Below are 22,308 nucleotides of genomic sequence, written 5' to 3'. Positions count from 1 at the left end.
AATATGTCTTATCTTACATATATATATATATATATATATATTCCTAAGATATTGTAATTTTAACTACCTACACGAAGTAATGGTACTCGTTTCTTAAAGGGCCACACACTCTTGTACGGCAAAAGAGGCACATCCGCTTCCCTTTGAAGCTTTGTTGGGGGAGATCGTTGCCCTGAAAATGAAATTGCTGCGCAAAACGCCAATATTCACCCCCCGATTCTGAATACTCCGGGGAGTTTGTTCGCCTATGGGCCCTGGGGCATAAATATTTCTAAGGGTGCGTACATTAGGATGGGCCAAAAAAATATTTAAAATTTTAAGCTCTCACTTCTCTAAATGGGTAAAAGGAATACCCGTCGATTTTTATTAAAAAAATATATATATTTGGTATTTTTTCGTAGAAATAGTATAGAATTCATGAAAATCAATATTTCTGTTTCTCTTCAGAAGACCTCCAATAATAATACCCAATTGCTTATTTTACCATTTTTTATGGGTTCCCCATTGCACTTTTGGGGGTTTTTGAGGGACCTACAAAAAATAGTTAACCTTTGAGAGGTAACGTGTTTTTCAGCATCTTTAAGAGGCAACGATGGGTCACTCGTGTCTTGTGCTGCAAAAAGTATTTTAAAGTGCCCTAAAAAAAAACTGAAAAAATTCATTATATTACATAAACTTTTCTAGGATAAGAACCAATCTCGAAATTGTTGAAATGGTTTTTGTTTAAACAATATAATTATATAAACAATTAAATGTACGAAAATTTTACTTTAAAAATTAAAAATCATAACTTAAAATAAGTAAAATTTTTAAACAACTCATACGGGAAATTAAAGCGTAAAAACGGTACTTTAAGGAAAAAATAATAATGAAAGTATGCATAGATTAATCACTTTTTTTTATACGTAAAAAGGCACAATTTTCAATAGATTATTTTTTAATGAATTTTACATGTCAAAGCCAAAATTAGTTTTGTAGTTTTTCTAAGTTTTATTTTTGAAGAAAATGTAAAATGATGAGAATATGACTATTTTGAGACCAAACTATTGTGCGCAAGCAAGGCATAAGTTATATCTGAGTTTTTCGCACACAGGCCTGCAGCAAAAAATATCAAAATTGTGGAAAATTTTTTTTGTATTACTTACACATTTTGGCAATGCCAGAGGTAACAGTGGGTCACTCGTGCACTTTCCAAATTTCGATAGGCCGAAAATTTCGATAGTCCACCACAGCGGCTGCTTACCCACTAAACCATCGACCCTTGGAGAGGTAATAGCTTACTAGTTTAACATTATTTACAGGATTGTTTGTCTTCACCCTACACCTCCTCTTCTGTACAAGCAAGGACAATCACTTTGGTCGAGGTACGAGTGACCCAACGTTACCTCTTAAAGGTTAATATTTAAAAATTATTTTAAAAGAAATTATATTATCTATTATTGAAGGTCTCCTAAAGAGAAACAGAGTTTTTCGATCGAACAATTTTGCATTTCCAGAGTTCTAAAAACGAGTCGGAGTTGCTGAAAATTTTTTTTATTTTTCTAGAAAAGATTTATTCAAACTAGAAATTTTATTTGATTATTTTGATTTATTGTTGATAGTAGAGTTATGGCGCTAAAACATCAAATAGAAATTAAAAAATCAAAATATTGGTCGGACTAGGCATCAAATCTGGGTCCTACTGATTGGCACTGCGCACCGCTAACCACTCGGCCACCCGACCTCTTTACTTTTTCGCACATTTTGGTTCCTCGTAGTCTTTGTGCTGACTGTCCAATTCATTTCTATGTAAAAATTCAATCATATAGCCTGTGATTGCCTTATTTTGACCCTTGCCTTTGATTCACCAAACTCGGGGCCTGAAGTTTTTTTTATACAATATTATGACTTATTCATATCCAAAACATATTTTCTGTATGCTATTTGATTAGTCATCTAACATCCCTATCTCACTTTAACATCAACTATTCTGCAAGCACACTGTGCTATTCTACATTCTGTCCGACCGCAATTGAATTAAATACAAGCCCCAACGGATGCTTAATTGAAAACGGAACCAAAGCAACCGAGAAATATATGTATGTATACACACACGACTAGAGCGCGCTATTTTAAATCAGCTTGTCGACTAAAAGCTGTTCACACACACACATCAACAAAAATCACACAACGTACAAGTTACTCGCCACAATAACAAACATTGCGGTAATGTAGAACAAATGCAGTGCTTAGCTTATCAGCGACCCCCTGGTGAGACTTTTTCAAAACACAAATACTGTGTGTTGACATCGACAGGCCAAGCATAAAGCATAAAATATGTATAAGCGAAAAAGAGACAACAATATTAGAGACAGTAGCCAGCGAAAATCTGCATGTGAAAGAGTAATGCTTTAATCCATCCATCAAAAAATAAATCAGCTATGCCTACTTGAATTGGGAAATTATTTTGACTGACTATCAACAGTTGGGCGCAACATGTAGTGTCATCGGCGCATATTGTGACCGCCACAAAATATCGAATATCAGTCGGTAGAGTGACATCGACGCGTATGCGTCGTTGACTCGGCGTGCCAAGTCGGTTTTTTAAATTCGCACTGAGCTTGGAAAGTGTCCACAAAAAAAATTTCTAAATATATATATAAAAAGGAATTCTTATTTTAAATTCTGTCGTAGATAAACACGCGCGCATAACACATCGTCGCGGCGGTAAATAGGTGCGTGTCATACGCCCCCTCGAGTCGCGCGACCGCACTCTTACTCGGGGGGCGGCAGCCATAGTAAAGAACTTGTTGTGAACATTTCTTAATATTACAGAACACAGTGAAAAAAAAAAAACACATTTATTTAATTCCTTTACGGACTATGAAATTTCTTTTTCTATTTGTTTGCGCAATCGCCGCCTTACACGCTCACTACAACGGCCATGCGGCACAACTACGTCGCGTCTGGATGCAGGATCACTGCCAACAGGGCATCTGCACGGGCATCGAAATCGGACGCAACGACTATGTCATTCTGTCGCAGATGCCCATAGCTAAGCAGCTAATGCTTACCTTCCTAAATTCCAGCATCGCCAAGATACCGCACCTGATGTTTGACACCTTTCCCGACTTGCAGGTGCTGCGCATGGAAAACTGCTCGGTGGAAACGTTCGAAAAGCCGCAATTCGAGGGCGCCAGCAATCTGATGAGTCTCTTTCTGGGCCACAATCTGCTGCGCGACATACCGAAGAACATCTTCCTCGGCGCCGATAACCTAAACACGCTGCACATGAACCACAATCAGCTGCGCCTGTTGCACAATTCCAGCTTTCATGCGCTCAAAGAGCTGCGCGAACTATCGCTCGCCGACAACCAGCTGGAGCAGCTGCCGCTTGGCGTATTCGCGCCGCTGCGCAAACTTTTAGACCTCAATTTGGGCGGCAATCGTTTGACTGCGTTTCCGCGTGGCATTTTCGATCGCAACTTTAACTTGACGCGCATCAATTTGTCGCGCAATCGCTTCGTTGCCTTCGAATCGGAGCTCTTCAAACTGCAGCCGCGCATCAAGCTGCTGGATCTCTCCGGCAACGAGCTGCAGGAACTCACGCTCAACTTTGCCGTTCTGGAGAGCGTGCATGCCAACAACTGCGACATGCGCAAGCTCACCGTCTACGGCTACATCAACGAATTGGAGCTGCGCAACAATTCGCTGCGCGAGCTGCCACACATACCGCACGCGGCCAACGTGACTAGTCTGGATTTGTCGCTCAACCCGCTCGGTACGCTGCAAGGCAATCCGCTGCGGCGCTACACCGGGTTGCAGCGACTCAACTTGAGTGCCACTGGCATGCACGAGGTGCCCGAGGACGTGTTCAAGAAGCAGACACAACTAAAGCTGCTGGACATTTCGGCTAACTCGCTGTACAACCTCAAGTTTGCGCTCTTCAGCAATTTGAAATCACTGCAGTATTTCTACTTCCAGCAGAATAACTGGAACTGCGACTTTCTGCAGCTGTTGATGAATTCGTTTGTGAAGAAACGCGATATCTCCTTCATGGAGGATGCAACCGAGCCGGAGTTGGTCGACGATTATGTGGATGGTGTGGCGTGTTGGTATGAGAGCAACAAGCCGGCGTCAAAGAAGTGCTCCGGCGAAGGACTCTCGGAGGCCGCCTTGGAGCTGGCCATTGTGCGCAACGACATCAAATCCTTCATGGAGGTGGTGGAGAAGAAATTCATCAAAGTGTACCGCATGCTAGACGAGCTGAAGATGCGCTTGTAGCAGCGCCGACGAGGGCAGCGTGAGTGCCTGCTGGAAATCACACGACAATGGACAATTTGGCTTGAACTTTTGTTATTCTTACTGGCTTACGTTTTGATTTTAATCGCATTATTGTTTATTTAATCGCATTTAATGGAATATTCAAAAAATACATAAGTGTAACACGATTATCGTTTGTCGCGCAAGATTTTCACAATGACCATATTTAATCGCAATTTATAATAACATAAACTATATACGTATTTTAATCGCATTTAATCGCATTTAACCGCATTTAATCACCAATACTTGCATTCCAAAAATGACAAGGTTTTAACAATTTACGAAATAAGTGGCAGAAAATTATACAAATAAGTTTATGTTTCAATAAGTAACAGTATAAAAATCGATGCAATAAAAGTCTAGGTTAAAAATTCGGGGGCGTTTTATTTTCACTAACTATGGGAGAGTACCATAAAGACGGCGCTAATTGCAAGTTTCGTCTCTCAAGCCTTTGTGGTCGTCAACTTTCTGAGCTTTAGAATTGTAACTAACTCGGAATAATACAGCAACGGCTTTTTAACCGACTTCAAAAAAGTATGAGGTTATAAATTCGTCGGAATATTTTCATTTTATGTGTGTTGCCGAATGACTATAGGCAATGCGAAACAAAAAAAACAATTCGCCATTTTCGCAACCTCAGATTCGAATTTAGCGACTCGAAATATATGTCGGTAGGTGGGTCTGGTTGAAAGCACACACCTCAGTTTTTTTGTGTGCCGGTGTTATTACTTAGAAAACTGTATAGGACTAACTATAACTAAGTTTTTTTGACAGGATATTTTTTTTATAAATTATTTTTGGTCTTATTTTTTGCGGTTTTGCTGGTGGCTATCTCACTCCATCAGCTTTAGGTTGAGCTTTCATCATCTACTTATTTAACTTTATAAGTATTTATTAAGTCAGTGAAATAACGTTTTTACAAAGGAGCCTCATTTCCTATTTCGTTACCTTCTATACCCTTGTGGATTTTATAACATTGAGAACAACGCCATCATAAACTCCTTGGGGGGCATTGATTTTGACGATGGTAACAAAATCATTCAGTCAACAAATGGGATCAAACTCTATAACTCACCATGTGAACAGAGGCACGCACAGCATAGGGCGGTGGGCTCTCAGCGCTGCTATGGGCAATAGCGCTGAACGGTATTCTGCTAGAACCCAACAGAGGGGCGTCAAAGTTGTGGCGTACGCGGATAATGTTGTAATAACGAAATACTGGAAATATGTAATCCTGGAAAGGCTACACGCTTGGGCTACGAGAGGCTGTCTAAATGTGAACTCAGCCAAGATAGAACTTTTCCTATTCGCAAATAGAAAAAAAACACCACAATTCAAACTGCCGTCGCTAGACGGAAATACACTCACATTATCATACAGCACTTCGGAGTTGTGCTGGACACTTACCTTAATTGGAAAATCTCTATACAATTTCGTAGGCAGACCTTTACAGCATACTACACTTGAAAGAGAAACTTCAGCAGGCACGTAATTCGCTCTACCATTCCTAATTGGCTCTCTAATTCGTAAGTGGCTCTCTAATTACCCTTCGAATTACGGTAAATCGTTATACAAAATTTTGAGAGCGTATTACCTCACTTGTAGGTAATTCAGGCCCAATTACTGAGCGAATTACGAACAAATCGCTGCCATCTCTAATTTCAATCGGAATTTAATCGAACTCAGCTGCCAGAGTAAGACAGGGAAATTAAGGAAAAACGCAATGAATTGTCAAATTGAATTAGGAATGAGTCGTGTAAACGGGGTAATTCTCCAAGGTAATTCTGAAGCGAACTACGTAATTGGCACCGCTCGTGGGGACATAGTATAAAACCTAAACTTGTGATGTGGATGTATACCGCTGCCATAAGACCAATCCTAACATACGGCGCTTTGAAGCATACAAAGACCATCAAGCTCACAGCTGGGGGACTAGGCACTTCGAACATGGGTTGATCATTCATTTAATGCAATTAAGTAGGATGACAGACTGTACGGTTTGTGGTGTTGGAGCGGGAGACTATTATTAAGATTTCGGAAGGATTCAAGCTTCTTTTAAGTTGAAGTTCTAGGTATGCTCCAAGTCTTAAAAGCATAGCAAATAGAGTCGTGCCTGAAAGTAAACTAACTATATATTCTGACAGCCAGACAGCGCTATTGCAACAGCCGAACCGGTTACCAAACCTAAGCTTATTAGAGAAATCAAAACGCTAACGTGCTCAGTGTGTCAGTCAAATACCGTATCTCTCTTTCGTCTCGGTTCCGAGACATAGGAACATAGGAGCAATCAGCAGGCTTATAAATTGGCGAAGGCGGGTGCCGGTTTGGATGAATACGGATCGAAGGCACTAGGCTGCCCTCTTGGGATAATCCAAATAGAGATAACTTTGGACTTGTTTCAACTGGCTATAAACAGATGGTCAGCTATAAGCGGCCTATAAGATATCGTGAAAACTGTGACCTGACTACAACTAAACGAAGACCTTCCACCTGCCTATCAGTTCAAGGCCAGAGGTGTTCACAGTAGTTGAAACCATTACGAGGCACTGGCCCTAGGCAAATACGCCACAAAAATCGGACTTCCCATAATAGGATTTGCGACAGCTGTTGTCTAGAATATAGCGAAAATAGTGTTCAACATTTTCTTTACCATTTTAGAACCTTCCACTAGGTGTCAAGGGGCTATTGTCATTGTCATACCATCGTGAATGCTATCTTGAAAAAAACGAAAAAAATCTAAAATTCTCGTACTTCTTGAGTCTTGATGATTTCCAAGATAATATCTCCAAGAGTTTCAGTTTGAAATTCTAAATTCTTCGCACAGAAATACCACTTCAAGCCTTGAAGTTCAAGGGCGTACTCGATCACTGCGTAACTCAATAAATCAGTCTGATCGAAAAACATTCAAGAATAGTTTTAGCGAAAGTTGCTATGAAACTACTAAAATGTACTTAAAGTTACAAGCTTAACGTTTTATCTCAACTTCTCTTTTTAACTCTTTGTTATTGAGCACTAAATGCTAAATTTTATGGCAAATCGCACGCATTATATCCATTCATGTACGACGCTCTGCCGACTTAACTGCTTGAAAATACTTGACTGCAACCACATTTGCACTTCGGCTCCATTAAACTACAACAATCTTATAAAATTTTGTATTCCATTAACCTCAAAAGTGTCTATAAATCAAATTGGGTCTCAAAATCACTTCTATTTATGCCATTCATTCATCAAACATAATCAAGCAAACTTTTCACTCTGCTCTGCCTATAGAAATATAGGCAAGTAAGTAGATATACTCAGCAGCGCTTATTTAAGCTAGTAAATTATTATCAATGGAATTTGTTCGCAAATTCGCATTTATGCAAATTTCAAAAACATTTTGTGCAACACGCGAACAACGTAAAATTCCCAAATGGCCGCCCAAACTGACATAGTCACGCCGAAAGGGTGAGTCATTCATAACTCGGCCATTTGTGGTTTCATCAGCTGTTCGACAGCGAAAACCGTATAACGGTGAACTAAAATACTAGTCTACATATATGGCGATTACTCAAGCCATTAAGAAATTAGCATAATTTTTAAACTGCAATAAATATACAATTTAATGTAGAGCGAACGAGGGGAGGAGGGGGGTCGGTTTATTCATTCATTCATTCATTCACTCAAAAGTAAATTTCAATGGAAATTCTACGCCTAGAGGAAGTATAAATATGTATAAAAAGTTTTTCATGTGCCGGAATACATGGCGAGATATTTATGTTCGAATGAATGCCTGAATACATATCAGTTGCATGAATGAAGATTTATTTATGTTGCATTAAATTTAGTCACTTTGACTATGTCATTGCTCCCCTCGGCGGGTACAGTACGAAAACTTTTTCTGTGGGTTAATATGCAAAAACAAACAAAAAATTCAAAAATAGTTTGTAGATAGTTACATACATACATACATATGTATGTATGTGTTTGCTGTGATTTTGTCGCCACGCTATGCTCGTAAATTTCAACCGAAAAGCGTTACGTTATCTGCAACGAACACCAACAAAAATTTGTTTTATGTCACATTAATTTACGTAAAAGCTTTTTCAAGCGCTACATACATACATACATACATCCATTAGTACATATTTATTTGTTTGTTATGTTGCTTTTGTTTTTGCTATTTGACTAGTTAAATCTAGTCATGTGGTTGTTTTGGTTTCCTTTGCATTACAGCAACATAACTTAATTAAAGAAGCGCATACGAAAGAATAAAAAGGTTCATGTTTGCATGGAATCTATGCAATTGTAGATACATTTATTTGTAGATACATATGTATGTATGTACATTAGGCATATGACTTTTTTAAGATTGTATTGCCGCTCACTGTGAAGAGTAGTAAGTTCCAAATTACCGTGCAAAAAATAAATGTGCTTCCTAGGGACCGACGATATACGCAGTCAGCGTCAAAAGTGTGAATACCCTCAGGTTTCTTTATTTACATATAGATATTTTCCATACCAAATTTTTCTTATTTTTTGTCTAAAAATGTTATTCATGCAACAGCAATAGCGAGCAGAATAAATTGTTTCAATTTCATATAGAATTCGGGAATATTCAAGAAATACCAAAAAAATGTTCATCAAAATTTTGAACTTTTCAATTCCATTTCTTAGAAAAAATTTTTATTATGCAGTTTTGTAAATTTTACTATAGTGAGATGTCTCTTAAAACTACCGTTGATTTTTTTAATTTTTATTTTTTGTCGAGGGTGTTGCGCATTTTTTCCATATAAAAATTGATTTTGGTTATGCGATTTTAAAACAGGAATCAAACGATTTGTACGTTTGTACAGATTTATATATTCTCCCAGTTGCAGAGTTGTATTGTTTACAAAGTTTTTATTGAGCTGAACTCATTATCCGCAAAAGTTTCTAGATAACACCACTCTGTGGCTGCCAAATGTGCAAATGTACAAATCGCGTTGAAAATTTTTGATGGAATTTTTTGGTATTTCTTGAATTTCTCTGAGTTATAGATGAAATTGATCCTGCTGGTTTTTTCTGTTGAATGAACTAGATTTAAAAAAAAAATTTTTAAAATTTGGTATGGAAAATATTAATAAATGGAATCATCGAAACGGCAGGGTATTCATATTTTTGGCGCTAACTGTACATACCTCTCTACGAGTAAAGAATGAGGAGAGATGAAAAACCAACAAAAATAATGTTTTTGTTAAAAATTTATACAGAAAGGTCATGCAGAACTCCAAGAAAGAATATATGGTATGTATGTACATGGGGACACCATTTGGCTTTTGCATAGCCGAATTTTTATTGTCACAGTTTTTTATGTTATAGCACATATTTTTCGTTTGTTCTGTTGTTTTAAATGTCCATAACGCTGCGAAAAAATGTCAAGAAAAAAATAAATATTAATTAATTTGTACTTAAAAAACATCAGTATTAGTTAAATATATATATATATAAATCGGAAACACCCACGGAAATTCGAAGTTAACGCCGGTAATACGCGGTAGCACGAAGGAAAATGGAAAATAAATGTTCTCAGAAAATTTACATTATGAAATTTCTTTTTATTTTTTTCATAACTTACTTAGCACCCAAATCGCTAGTTAATTTTTTAAGCGCAGCTCTGTGGAATTACTCAGAGTAACATAGTCATATAGGCAAATAGTCATAATAGTCATATTTCGTAGACATGGTATAGAATCTTTTTAAATCAATAATTTGCTATCGGAAAACTCGGTTTCACTTAAGGAGAGCTCCAATAACAATACCCAATTGTTTATTTAACCATTCTTTATTGGCAACTATTTTTTAGGTCCCCCATAAACCCAAAATTGCAATTAAAGTAAATAATTGATTTTCCCGTTAAAAAAAAACATTAATTTTCAACTTGGTCAATCATTTTAAAATTTAATTATTCAATCATTTAATCACTTAATGATGTAGTCATTTCCTACTGGGCAATTGCGTATTCGCACCTCAAGTCTTGCAAGCGCAATCACCTTCGCGCTGGCAGGCAGAATGCCCACCTTTATAAATGAATATATTTTATATATATATATATATATATATATATATATATATATATATATTTCAGGCAAGGAGTAGCACTTAAACTTTTAACAACACATTATCACTACATACTTACTTCTGTATGTTCCAATATACAAACATTGCTTACCAAGCCTGGCTAGGAGTTGACTTGGCACGCACACAACAACTAAAGCAATGCACCTACAAAAATAAGCACTTTGTTTTTATATGCGTGTCATTACAATTTATATATGTATGTAGTTCATCATAATAATGTATATGCATAATTCTCTACGTAAACAATTTCAGTGCTAGGCGTATACATAAATGAAAATGTACTCATATTGTACATACAGACAAGTTGTTGAGACAGCATGCGACGCCAGCTTGTGAAAGTTTGCCAAACGCTAGCAACAGTTAAGAGCAACAATTAACAGCTACATACGCTACTCCGCCCCTCCATTTCAATGCTTCCCCCGCATTTCTCCATTCATTTGTTTATTTTTCTTCTTTTGCGACGCTGTTGTTCTTGTTTTCTATTTTCAGTTAAGTTTTCACATTTATTTGCAAATATGTATTTTCTTAAATGCTCCACTTTGGGTGCGCTCATGTGTGCCGCAGCGTATAGATTTATGCGTGTGTGTGTGTGTGTGTGTGTGTGTGTGCTAACTGCAAACACATACGCACAATTACCGCGTGACACACAAACCCATTCACATAGAAATGTGTCGCATTTACCAAGTGCACTTATTTCCATAAGTATCTACATATATATTTGCACAGATATTTATATTTGCTTATTATAGCACTCGTGTACATTTCTATACATACATAAATACAAAAATGTACAATAAGTATGTTGGTAGTATTTTTATATATTCCTACTACTTTTTTATATGTGAGTAGATATGTATATCTGGGAATATGCATTTCCCCCTGCTGATTTACGTAAGTGTCCCCTTAATTTCGCACCACTCATTCACAGCTGTGCTGCTCTCGTCACTCGTCAGCAGCTTGTAAATTTTCTGTAGCATACTTACCGGCAGCTGTCAAACACTTCAGAAATGCGCCACTAAAATATATCATCTCTAGCACTCGAAAACATATGCTGCAGTAATTTAGCTCGAAAAATTATAGCTACCGCGTGGATAGCTATTAAAGCCCTCAGCTTAAAAACCAGCAATTATTTATGTAAATCATAATTTTGACAGTCAAATGTTTATGATCGGCAAGGGAAATGGGAAAAGCAAAGTTTTTAATATTTATACTGTCAAAGTCCTCCTTGACTGAATTTTGAAATTTGTATCCTTGATTTATTTTACAATACTAATGAAAATTATAACAAAACATCAGAATCGAAATTAGTGTAAACCGGCAAAAGATATCAATTAATTTTTTTTTGTGCAAAGTGCAGAAAACGTAACAATTTTGAAGGAAATCGTTCCTGTTCCAGTTAATAAATGTTATATAATGAAGAGTGTTTGAAAACAATTGTAGGGTTATTCCAAAACATAAAACAAAAAAAAATTTAAATTTTAAATATAGAAAAAAAATTTCACCAAAATTAAATTGCACTTTATTATACTAAAATTTTATAATTTACAAAACTGCATACCCAACATTTTTCTAGAAGCTCAAATTTTTTTTAATTCTGGTGAAAATTTTTTTTAAACATTGATTTTTTTTTTTGTGCACTGTGCATCGATCTTTGAGCGATCTGTGATTATTATACATCCTCCTCTCTTCTTACATCTTTTCATTAAAGATGTAGTTATGGCTAGAAATTCAATGTCCGCCCATCTAGAGAACTCCGGAAGCTCAATCAACATCTTTCCATGACCATATCTGCTATTTGACAACATACTTACAGTATTCATCCGGTCAGTAGGTAGGGTTTAGTTTCACTTTTGACAATGCCTATCAAGCACAAGCTTGGAGAGATTTTTTTATGGCATTTTTAATCTTTGGCATTTTACTTCAGTACAAATTCTGTGCAACTCTCTCGGAGTTCACTCAAACACCAATAGACTCCTCCCAGTCTAGACCTGCCTGCTTTGGCGAATACATTCAACTAGAACTCAACTAAAACTGCGTCTAATTTTTTGAATATTCAAGTAGTCTACTGGAAATCTGAGCCACCTTCTACTGTGCGTAAACAACTGAAAATATTTGCCATGCGATATATTTTAATATCCTACTTTCAGTTAAACTTCTCGATAATTTACTTTGCCACAAATGTTATCACACATTGCATCTTCCTTCTTCCGGCGGGTTTTATTTTTTTTTTTTGATGCTTGGCTCAAACGACCAATGTTGACAACAGCCGCCGCCGCCGCTGCCGTCAGCGTTCCCTTGCTGGTAGCAGTAAATTAAAATCGGTGCAAACTTTGCTGCCACAACATGTGGCTTATGGCATGGCAAGGAAGTTAATCATTTGTGCTGTTGCTGGTGGCAACATTTTGTCAGTTTTAAAAGGAGTCAAAAGCGATTACACGAAAACTTTTTCTGGCTAACAACAAAAGCAAAAACACATAGCATACACGGATGCACATGCACATACACACATTTACATATTTGCTGGCATGCAAATGCACAATAACGATCGGGCGTAGATTGTAGAGAAACAAATTTTTAATAAATTGTGTGTGAGTGTGTGTGTGTGTGAATGTATGTGTCATAAATTCCCTTCCGGCCACATGCTACACTTCTGTTGAGTGACACATGCATGTTGATATGTAATACACATACGCACACGCACACGCATGCGAATAACTGCGGCAAGGAAGTGAATGTAGCACTTCGGCCATCTAACGGCATCAAAGTTTCAGCAGCGTTGCTGTCATGTTGTTGTTGTTGTTGCTGCTGGATTTGCCAGCAAAATTGGTAAAGTGGAGAAACCGCAAAACAGCAGCAATAACAACAACAACAATACTGACACGCGCGTACACGCATGGCAAAGCATAGGCAAATCCAGTAAAGAAAAAATAGATAACAACAATAGTTTGGCTAACGTACAGCTCGAGGGCTTTGTAGCTGCAATGTATGTATGTACGTATGTATATATGTATAATCATAATAATAACAACTACAATAAGTGCGCAAGTAGCGACTAAAAGCATCTCTAATTCCATCAACTGTTTGGCAACTTAAAACTAATAATGGCAGCAACTTAGTTGCCTTACTTTGCTGGTCGCCCTTCCGCTTTCCACTTTCCACTTTCCGCTTCCTGTGTGCGCGCTTTGTTTGGTTACGTATGTATGTATGTACATACGTCTCTATTTTGCTCCTACACTTTCTGCGCTGTTTTCACTTTTGGTTGCTAAGAACTTCTTTGGTAAGGAATTTTGTTGCTTCCGTAGCTGGTGGAATTTCGAAAACTTGTAGCGCTTCGAAAATATTAAATTTCATGGTCGGGCTGCTTGGCCTTTGGGTGCTCGCTGCTGATCGCTTTGACCCACCTTTCTCGCCTGCAAAAGTTTTCGATAGCGGAAACTGTGTGCTATTTTTATGAGTTTCTAAACTAATTGACTTTTAATAATTTTAACTATTAAGAAAAATTTAATTTTAAGTTGGAAACAAATAACGGTAGTGTAATTTGTATGTGTTTTAATGCGAGTAGCAGCGCACAACTAGCCATTGTTTGTTGTGTAAGTGTAGAAGAAAGAAAAGATATTTTACGTAATATGTATTTTTATTAATCTGCAAAATTGTGTGCGGCCAAATTTTGCCAATGAAATTTTTATTCATCTTTTTAGTACAATTTTAGAAAATTACAAAATAAAGGAGTTTGGCTATAGCAGAATTTTTACCGATTATGATATGTATTTACAAAATTTGGGTTGATAAATTTTGGCTACTCTACTCGAAGTTTTTCTGAGTGAAAGTATCCCTCAGCATCTGTTATGAGATCCACCAATACCAGATAATTTAATTTTTGACAAAGTGGCAACCCTAATTTTAAATATTAGAATTTTTAAATCTGCCATATTCAGTAAATAAAATCGCAACTTCATTTTAAAATATATAGATAAATTACTATATTATAATTAATTGCATTAGATAAAACTTGGTTAAAAAGTTCGTCCTAAATAAGAAAATGTTCCGTAGTGGCATATCTAACAAACGTAATTTTGTATCAGGTTATTTTTTTTATTAAATTAATTAAATACGAATTGATAAAACGGTGGCAACCCCTTTAAAAAAAAAATTTTAATCTCTAATTATTCTGAAGAGCATGTACAACTTTCACTAACTTGCGAATGAAATGATGGAAATGCAAATTTGAATTCATTCTCTTTTTCACATACATATGTCCATAAATGGCAACACAATTAACAAGCATTGGTTGACTCTATTTTACCTAAACACCTTTTTTTTGTCGCAAGAACTGTAGTTATTTATTTAGAAAATACTTACATATGTATGTGTGTATACATTTTTTAGCTTTTATTTTCGGGTGTTGGCAACACTAATTTAAAAATATATAGTATACATATGAGTTAATTATAAAAGTTTTTCAAGCCGCCTTTTTGGCGGCATTTTATTGTGAAAAATCCAATTGAAACGGAAACGAAATTTTTTTAATTTCAAATTTTTAAAAGGTGGCAACTCCATTTTAAAATTTTTTTCCATATTATCTTCTTCAAAATTAAAAAAAATTGCACAGCTAAATTATTTTTAAGTTGTTCCTTGTGTTACTTACAAGCTTACAGTGGCCAGGTACTGCAAAAGTGTATATGGAAAATATCTAAGCCATCTCGTTTAAGGATAGCTGTCTTTAAGAGAGTTGTTTTGGAGACAACAATGATATAAGTTATAAAATCCAGTAATGCGGCCTTTGAGATAGCTATCAGCTCCACTCGGAAATAACTGCTGCAATGAAGAAGGCGGAAGCTAAAAGATGTACCCAACCACTTATTTCGTGTGAACATCATCGCCAACTTTTCTATTGAGTGTTCATTCATATTTTTTTTTTTATGTGGATATTTTGACCCAAATTATTGAACAAACACAATCAAAATCTCACATTCACTCGCTTGCCATGCATACTAATTGAAATCCATTAACTTGTTTTGCACTATCAGCGCATATATAATCACAAAAATATTATTGAAAATTCACGCTTCCTCCATAGTCGTGTAACAATAGTTGGTAGCATTGGTTATTGCTCATCCCTTCCCTGCATTCGAAAATTAAGTATTCCCAATTCCATATTAGATAATGCAAATAGTGATTTGCATTTATATGTATGTATGTATGCACGCGTAAGCAACTCATTTATGCGTGCCACATTTGGTGACATCGTGTCCACTTCAGCATGGGTTGCTTTATTTAGTAGTAGCCGTGCTATTGTGCGCCACCATGGCGTATGAGTAATTATTATCACACGCCGTCGTACAGCAATTCAGTTTCCTGCATAAATAAACATGCCAATAGCGCTAATATTTAATTATGTGACCACATTTAAACGCCTGCTCACTCACTGATCCTCTATCTACATATTTGCCCTAACCAAGCCATACAATGCCTTTGCGCCTCACCAGCGCTCGTAATGCGCCTAAAATGCTGCTAATGCAAAATAAGTGTCCCTTATCGAAATGGGTTTGCTCTTAGTATATATTTGTTTTCAGTTTGTTATAGCAGAGGCGGAAGTTTTATGAAATATTTGGCAGCATTATGTGCTTGTTCGCACGCACACCCTGGCACATTTACTTACTGCTGGCATACGCGTGAATAGTTAATATTTGCCGTTGATTTTTTTTGCCAAATAACGAATCGAAATTATGCATGATTTGCAATTGGTTAATTTGTTGCGGTTAGTTGGTTAGTTTGTTTAATATTCTTTGGTTATATTGTCGCCAAAATATGTTTGCTTATTTATGAAACTGATTTTCTGTATCGATAACTGTATCGTTGAAATATCGGCGGCATTCAAAAACTTCTTTGAATTCAGCGAAATTTTTTCCTCCATTTTTGGTCTTGTTCTACATACTGGTTTCCAGACTGGTTCAAACCTTTTTCGGACTAGTTCTGCCGCCTTTTTTGGACTAGATGTACCGCATATTTGAGACTTATAATATAAAAGTCCTTACATAATAATTATGGGTGAGAAAAAAATTTTAAGTCTAGAAGTAGGGAACCTGTTGTGGACTATTTCGGGACTAGTTTAGGACTTTTTCGGGGCCATTTTTGGATAAGTTGGACATCATTTCCAGCTTAGTTCAAAACTTTTTCGGAACTAATTCGGGTCCATTTTTGGACTAGTTCGACATTGTTTCCGGACTAGTTCGGAACTTTTTTGGAGTTATTTATGAAAATACCTTTATAATATATATAGGTCTCAAAACAATAGTTATCGATAACTTTAAAAAAATTTTCTCTCCCAATTTTATTCTTAAAACTTTCTCGAATGCATATACATATATATAACAGAGCTGCAATAGTCCACTTAAAACTGGTATCATGTTTTGTTTTCAACAAACTTTTAAATTTGGGAACTCAAAGAGAAGCACCTAAGTCATAAAATATTTCTCTTTAAGCATTTTTGTTCAAAAACCTCTTGTAAAAGAAAGTTATGGAGCCTGGTGGTAGTAAATGTAAAGAAAATAAAGTCAATAAGTACCTACGGAATAGACTACGGGGTATATGAAGCAACATTTTACTAAATAAGTTATAAAATAATGGATACTGATAAATCTTACTTATTTGATGTGGACAAAAACGTAGTATATTATAAACTTTTAATATTACTAGCATGAAACCTCAATAATTTGGCTTTTTACATATTTGCAAGGCAAAAGTAAAATGCATCAATTATCTAGTTTAAAAAAAAAGGTATTGTTTAATGTTTTTATTAAAACTTTAATGTTTAGTTGAACTTTAAACTTGTTTTGTTAAAATGTTTTTAAAAAGGCGTGATCATTTTAAATTACATAGAATTTTATCAATACCTTCAAAATAGCTTATGCCGATTTTGTTTTTGCCGAAAAATGCAACCTTCTCTCTGCCCTCTATGCACAAACACTAAGAAGTGGGCGATGAGAAGGCAACATTTTTCGGTAGGAACGAAAACGCCACTAGGTAAAACCAAATACACTTGCGCAGTTGTCTAATAAGTATTATAATTAAAAACATTAAGCCCATTACACATTCTGCACATAAATTTAAATTGCATTTACTTGCCGCTTTCTCTTCATTTGAATAAAACCATCAAAGTCTCTAAGCGCATCCCCCCCACTTCAGTTTACAAATATCATGAAGCTTTTATTATACATAATCACCTTCGAGGTACCACACGTCGTATGAGTGATACTAAGTATCACTAAATTTCGTAAACTATTTCAAGCACCCACTAACTAAACAGCTTTTAACGCAACGTTGCTAGTATTGCATAATGCAAACATATGCATAAACACATCCTCCACACTTAAATACAAATGCATTTCAAAGCACTGCAATGTCTCGCCATCTCGCTTGGGGAAACTTAGTTGTTGAGGGAGCTACGAGTGAGGATGAAATAATCTACTTTAATAGTGGGTTTTAGCGAGTTCCTTTCATGCACTTGCGCAATATACGCACACATTCACAAAACTAAAACCAAAATTTCGAGCGCACTTTGGGTTACCAGCGGATTTAAAAAAAAAAAAAAAAAAAAAGATTGTCTCTCGGTTTAAACTCGGTTTCCACGTAGCCGTTCTTTCTGCCGCTAACTTCGTAATGAAATGCCTTAACTTATGTACGTACATAGTGGAGATGCATTCTAGTATGTGTAGGTGTCGCGAATTTATGAAAACAAAGCGGTTGTCAGCTGCTCTAATAGTGAAAGTGTATGCCGACTTTTTGTGATTTACAATTTATTTTCGCGGTATAGCTCTTAGCTGCAGAATATTTCGCCTGAACATATCAGATTCAGAATGCTTCGGCAGGAAGCACTGGAACTTCTTAAATCAGAATCTCTGCAGGCTTTCCCGTTTACTCTCTACTATATTGGAGCCCAAGTCAGTTGAGTTCCGCTTCTAAAAACCACGGAATTACACGTGTGTGTGTTAAAAAAAAAAAAAACTATTTTAAAATTATGACTGATCAGAATTACAATTTACAAGAACTAAGTAACTAAAGCTAAACTAGTTGAAAATTAAACACAGATAATTCAAAATTTTCCGTGAAGTCCTTAACAAAAGCCTCGTCCTGCGTAATCCATGTATTACCAACCGGATACTATGACATAGCATATGTACCAATGCAACTACCGACGATGCGCTTCGCTTGCTACTACACAGCTTGCTGCCAGCCACACAATCGCTTATTTAGCACCGCTGTCGGTGCGTTACCTTGGCAACAAAACGTTTCCGCGCAAAAACTTCAAACACAAATTGTTTATGTATGCGCAGCCATGTAGCAAGTCGACGCGAAACAACCAGCAAAGGCAACAACCGCTACAACAACATTACCAGCAAACGGAAAAGAGCAACGATAAACCGAAAAATTTAAAAAAAAAAAACGTAAAACGAAAAATTAGACACGCACAGAGATCAAACAATCAACGGTTGCTTGCCAACAAGCTTTAACATCACAGCAACGATAGCAAAAAAATAATTCGGTGTAATAGAAATGATTCGCAGCATTGCATGTCAGAGCAATGCCGCAACAATAACAATAGCTGACTGAGTGCAGCGGCGCGGATTCGCACTCCCACTCATACACACTCTATGAAACGCGCAATAATTAGATGTAAGTATGTGTGTGTGTGCGTGTGTGTGTTTGCATGTATGCGCTGTTCATAGAAAAACCAAAACAGCCAACTTCTCGCCTCCAATGTTTCTTTTGCAACCGTGTCCTGGCAATAAGCTACAATAATTGCAACTATTGCACAGTGGGCGAATTAGTCACAAACGACGTTAAAATTATTAGTTTTTATGTAGATGTTTCGAGATTTCATAACTTGATTTTGCATTAGGAACATCCAAAATCATTGTCCCCCAAAAATACAAATAAAAGAAATTAAATTTACTTACTCAAATTTTTGAATGACACAAAAAACCCCGAAAGGCGTGAACTTAATATTGAATCCTAGCTTACTGATTACCGTTTTAGTAGATCAGGTCATTTTCCCAAGGTATTTTAATTTTAATGAAAAAAACTTCAAACTTTACCAAGGAATAATTAAATTTTTTTTTCAATATTCACAATGTTGTATTTGATATATTTTTTTCATAATTTTTTTATAAAAATATATTAGATTCTATAACATAAAACGTATAAGTAAGTCACAGTTTAAAGCTTTGTGCACAGTTCAGGAAAATTTAACAAATTTCACAAAAATTTCGACAAAATTTTCAACTTTTTTCAGATTTTTTAGAAACTTTTTGGGTATGCAGTTTTGTAGCTTATTCAATTTCAGTATAACACTGTACAGGTTGATGTTTGAGATTTTTTTTGTTTGTCGAGGTACACGTGGTATAGAAATTGTAAAAGAAAATGTGATCGAAACAAAGTAATTTATGATGTAAAGTGAACATAGTTTTATATGATTTATGTTATAGAATATTATTCTATATTTTTTATAAGAAATTGTTTAAAAATAAAAGTGTGCTTTTTAGGTGAGCGCCACTGTAAATTAAAGCCTGTTCTTTTGCAAAAAAATCTAGGTAAGGATAAAAATCGATGGATAAATAAAACAAGTAGTGAATGGTCAAATGAAAATGTAAAAAAAAAATTTTGTATGAATTACAGGCAGGAAATTATGTTACTCATACGTACGGTGACTAGAAAAAAATCTGGACATTTCTAAAACATCGAATCCGAACAATTTTGATTTAAAACAGAACAATGAAAAAACTTGAAAAAGACACCTATCCTGGCCATTTTTGGGAAGTTTAGTCACCTGTTAGGCTGAGCTTTTTTGTTCTCCTTTTCAAGCAAATTAATTGTGTGATGAAATCCCCAAAAACTTAAATTTTAAATTACGTCTCTATATTATTAAACGTGCGATATATCAACAGCTTGTATTTTTCATATCCATGAGTTTACTCTTTATAATTTCACTGAATTCAAAAAAATTATAACAAAAGTGCTGCCATGTTTGTTCGAAAAATATTTTTTCGGGCCAAAGTTCAGGGAGACTCTTGTTAAATTAAAATCGGGATTTAATCGGTATAAATGTGCAAGATCGGGACACTTATACGTTCCGACCTTTAAAAAATATTCAGAGGCACAATTTTCTCAAAATCGGTACTGTCCCGCCAACGAATGGAACGAATGGTCACCGTACTCATTCGCCATATCATAAATGGCCGTACTCGTACATGGCATATGAGTAACATATTCCTTGTTAAAGTTTGAATTTTTTTATCGGTACTTACGATGGAATTCATTAGCCGGTATGGCCAATCTTCCGACGTCTGAGTAGCGAATGTTTTAGTCGCTCGACTGATTAGGAGTTTTTCTTGACGCAAGTGGATAAGTTTTTTTCCTACAAGTGGGCTCTGTCCGCATTGAACTGATGGCTGATTGGCTGAAGGGGGATTAAGATAAGCGATCGATAAGCCAAAGAGCAGCCTCTTTCATAACTGCGAGCTCTGCTTGGATAACTCTGCAGTAGTCTGTCGAGCTAAAACAAAGAGTCTATGCCGCTTTCTATTTCGGAATTTAGTTTTAAACCCTCCGTACATAACTGGTCACTATGCTAGTGAACCAATGCTCCAACGCTGATGTATACCATCAAATTCTCTCTGATTGTAGGAAGATGTGTTTTTTTTTTGTTTTTTGGTTTCCCTACTTTCTACGTAAGTGCTGCCTCAGACGTAGTTCAATGGCGTGAACCTCGGCCTGAAAGACTCAGTTACCTTACCTAGTGAAAAGGAGACTTCTGCCTTGTGGACCGTAAACTCAGTTGTTCCTGTCGGAATGTTCCTCCTGAAAGTCCTACATAGCGGAGCCAAGTCTTAATTTTCTTTAACCTTAAGACAACCCTGAAAGTATACAATCAAACATAGAAGAGAAATTAGAAAGTTGCCACCCGTTTAAAAATTGCAGTTTAAGTATATTGATAAGATAAAGTTAATATTGCCATATGCAATATGGCCATCAAAAGAAAGACGTTTAAGAAGGCTTACAGCGGAGAATATTTTTGCTGAAGGTTACCACCTATTTGAAAATTTTAATTTAATTCATAAGATAAATTGAATATTGCATTATGGGTTTCAAACTGAAGAGGTTTGGGAAATTTTATTGCGCAAAATATTTTTGAGGAGGGTTGCCACCTGTTTGAAAATTTGTATTCAATTGAATTGATAAAATAAATGAATTATTATAATACGGGCATCGAACAGCACAAAAATACGTTTAAGGCGCAGTGAAGCACGCCGGATATTTATTTATAGTACAATAATAATAAAATTGAAATAATACAATACAATAATACAGCTTGAAAATATTTATTTGGAATATTGCAACAATAACAAATTCAACCATAAATGAAAACAACTTAAGTTTTTCCCCCTATGGCTTACCAGCGCTTATGAAGCAATATAAAAACATTTTTTTTTTTTGTCAAACGAACAGATCCTTTTAAATCAAACTGATTCGTGAACAAAGGAGTTCGCTGAAAATGGCAATGCAAAAGCGTCCCCACTCCCCCATATGCACCGTTACACATATGTATGTACATACATACCTACATACACAATATTTATCAGCAGCTGATGCTAGGCAACACAAGCACCCATACGCAAACACTTTGATATTTTCTGGTAAGCGTTCATGGAAACTGGCAACAGAGCAACCATACAATATTGAGCTTTTTAATTGCTTTTCGAAAGAATTCCAACCGGCACTGAATAGTCGTGTGAAGGGAGTGAGTCGTCGGCCAACAACTTACGTGTATTCATACTCAACGAAGTTGGCAATAAATATGCACACACATGCTCTTACACTTATACATACATACACACACACACA

At 36.1% G+C, this 22,308-nt stretch overlaps 2 protein-coding genes across 3 annotated transcripts in view; both read left to right on the top strand.

The window, feature by feature from the left end:
• LOC118737667 (furin-like protease 1, isoforms 1/1-X/2) overlaps positions 1-22,308 on the top strand; it is a 280,884-nt gene that overhangs the window by 133,123 nt on the left and 125,453 nt on the right. The window lies entirely within an intron of this gene.
• Positions 2,486-4,678, top strand: LOC118737707 (toll-like receptor Tollo). The gene has a single exon (XM_036468410.1). It carries the CDS (start codon positions 2,863-2,865, stop codon positions 4,261-4,263), a length of 1,401 nt encoding a protein of 466 aa, XP_036324303.1. The 5' UTR covers positions 2,486-2,862; the 3' UTR covers positions 4,264-4,678.

This window comes from Rhagoletis pomonella, unplaced genomic scaffold, assembly GCF_013731165.1.
Source record: "Rhagoletis pomonella isolate Grant_MI unplaced genomic scaffold, Rhpom_1.0 Rhpom_scaffold_00001, whole genome shotgun sequence".
NCBI classification, from domain to species: domain Eukaryota; kingdom Metazoa; phylum Arthropoda; class Insecta; order Diptera; family Tephritidae; genus Rhagoletis; species Rhagoletis pomonella.
Note: the sequence above shows the minus strand (reverse complement) of the source record. Positions and strands in the feature narration are given on the sequence as shown.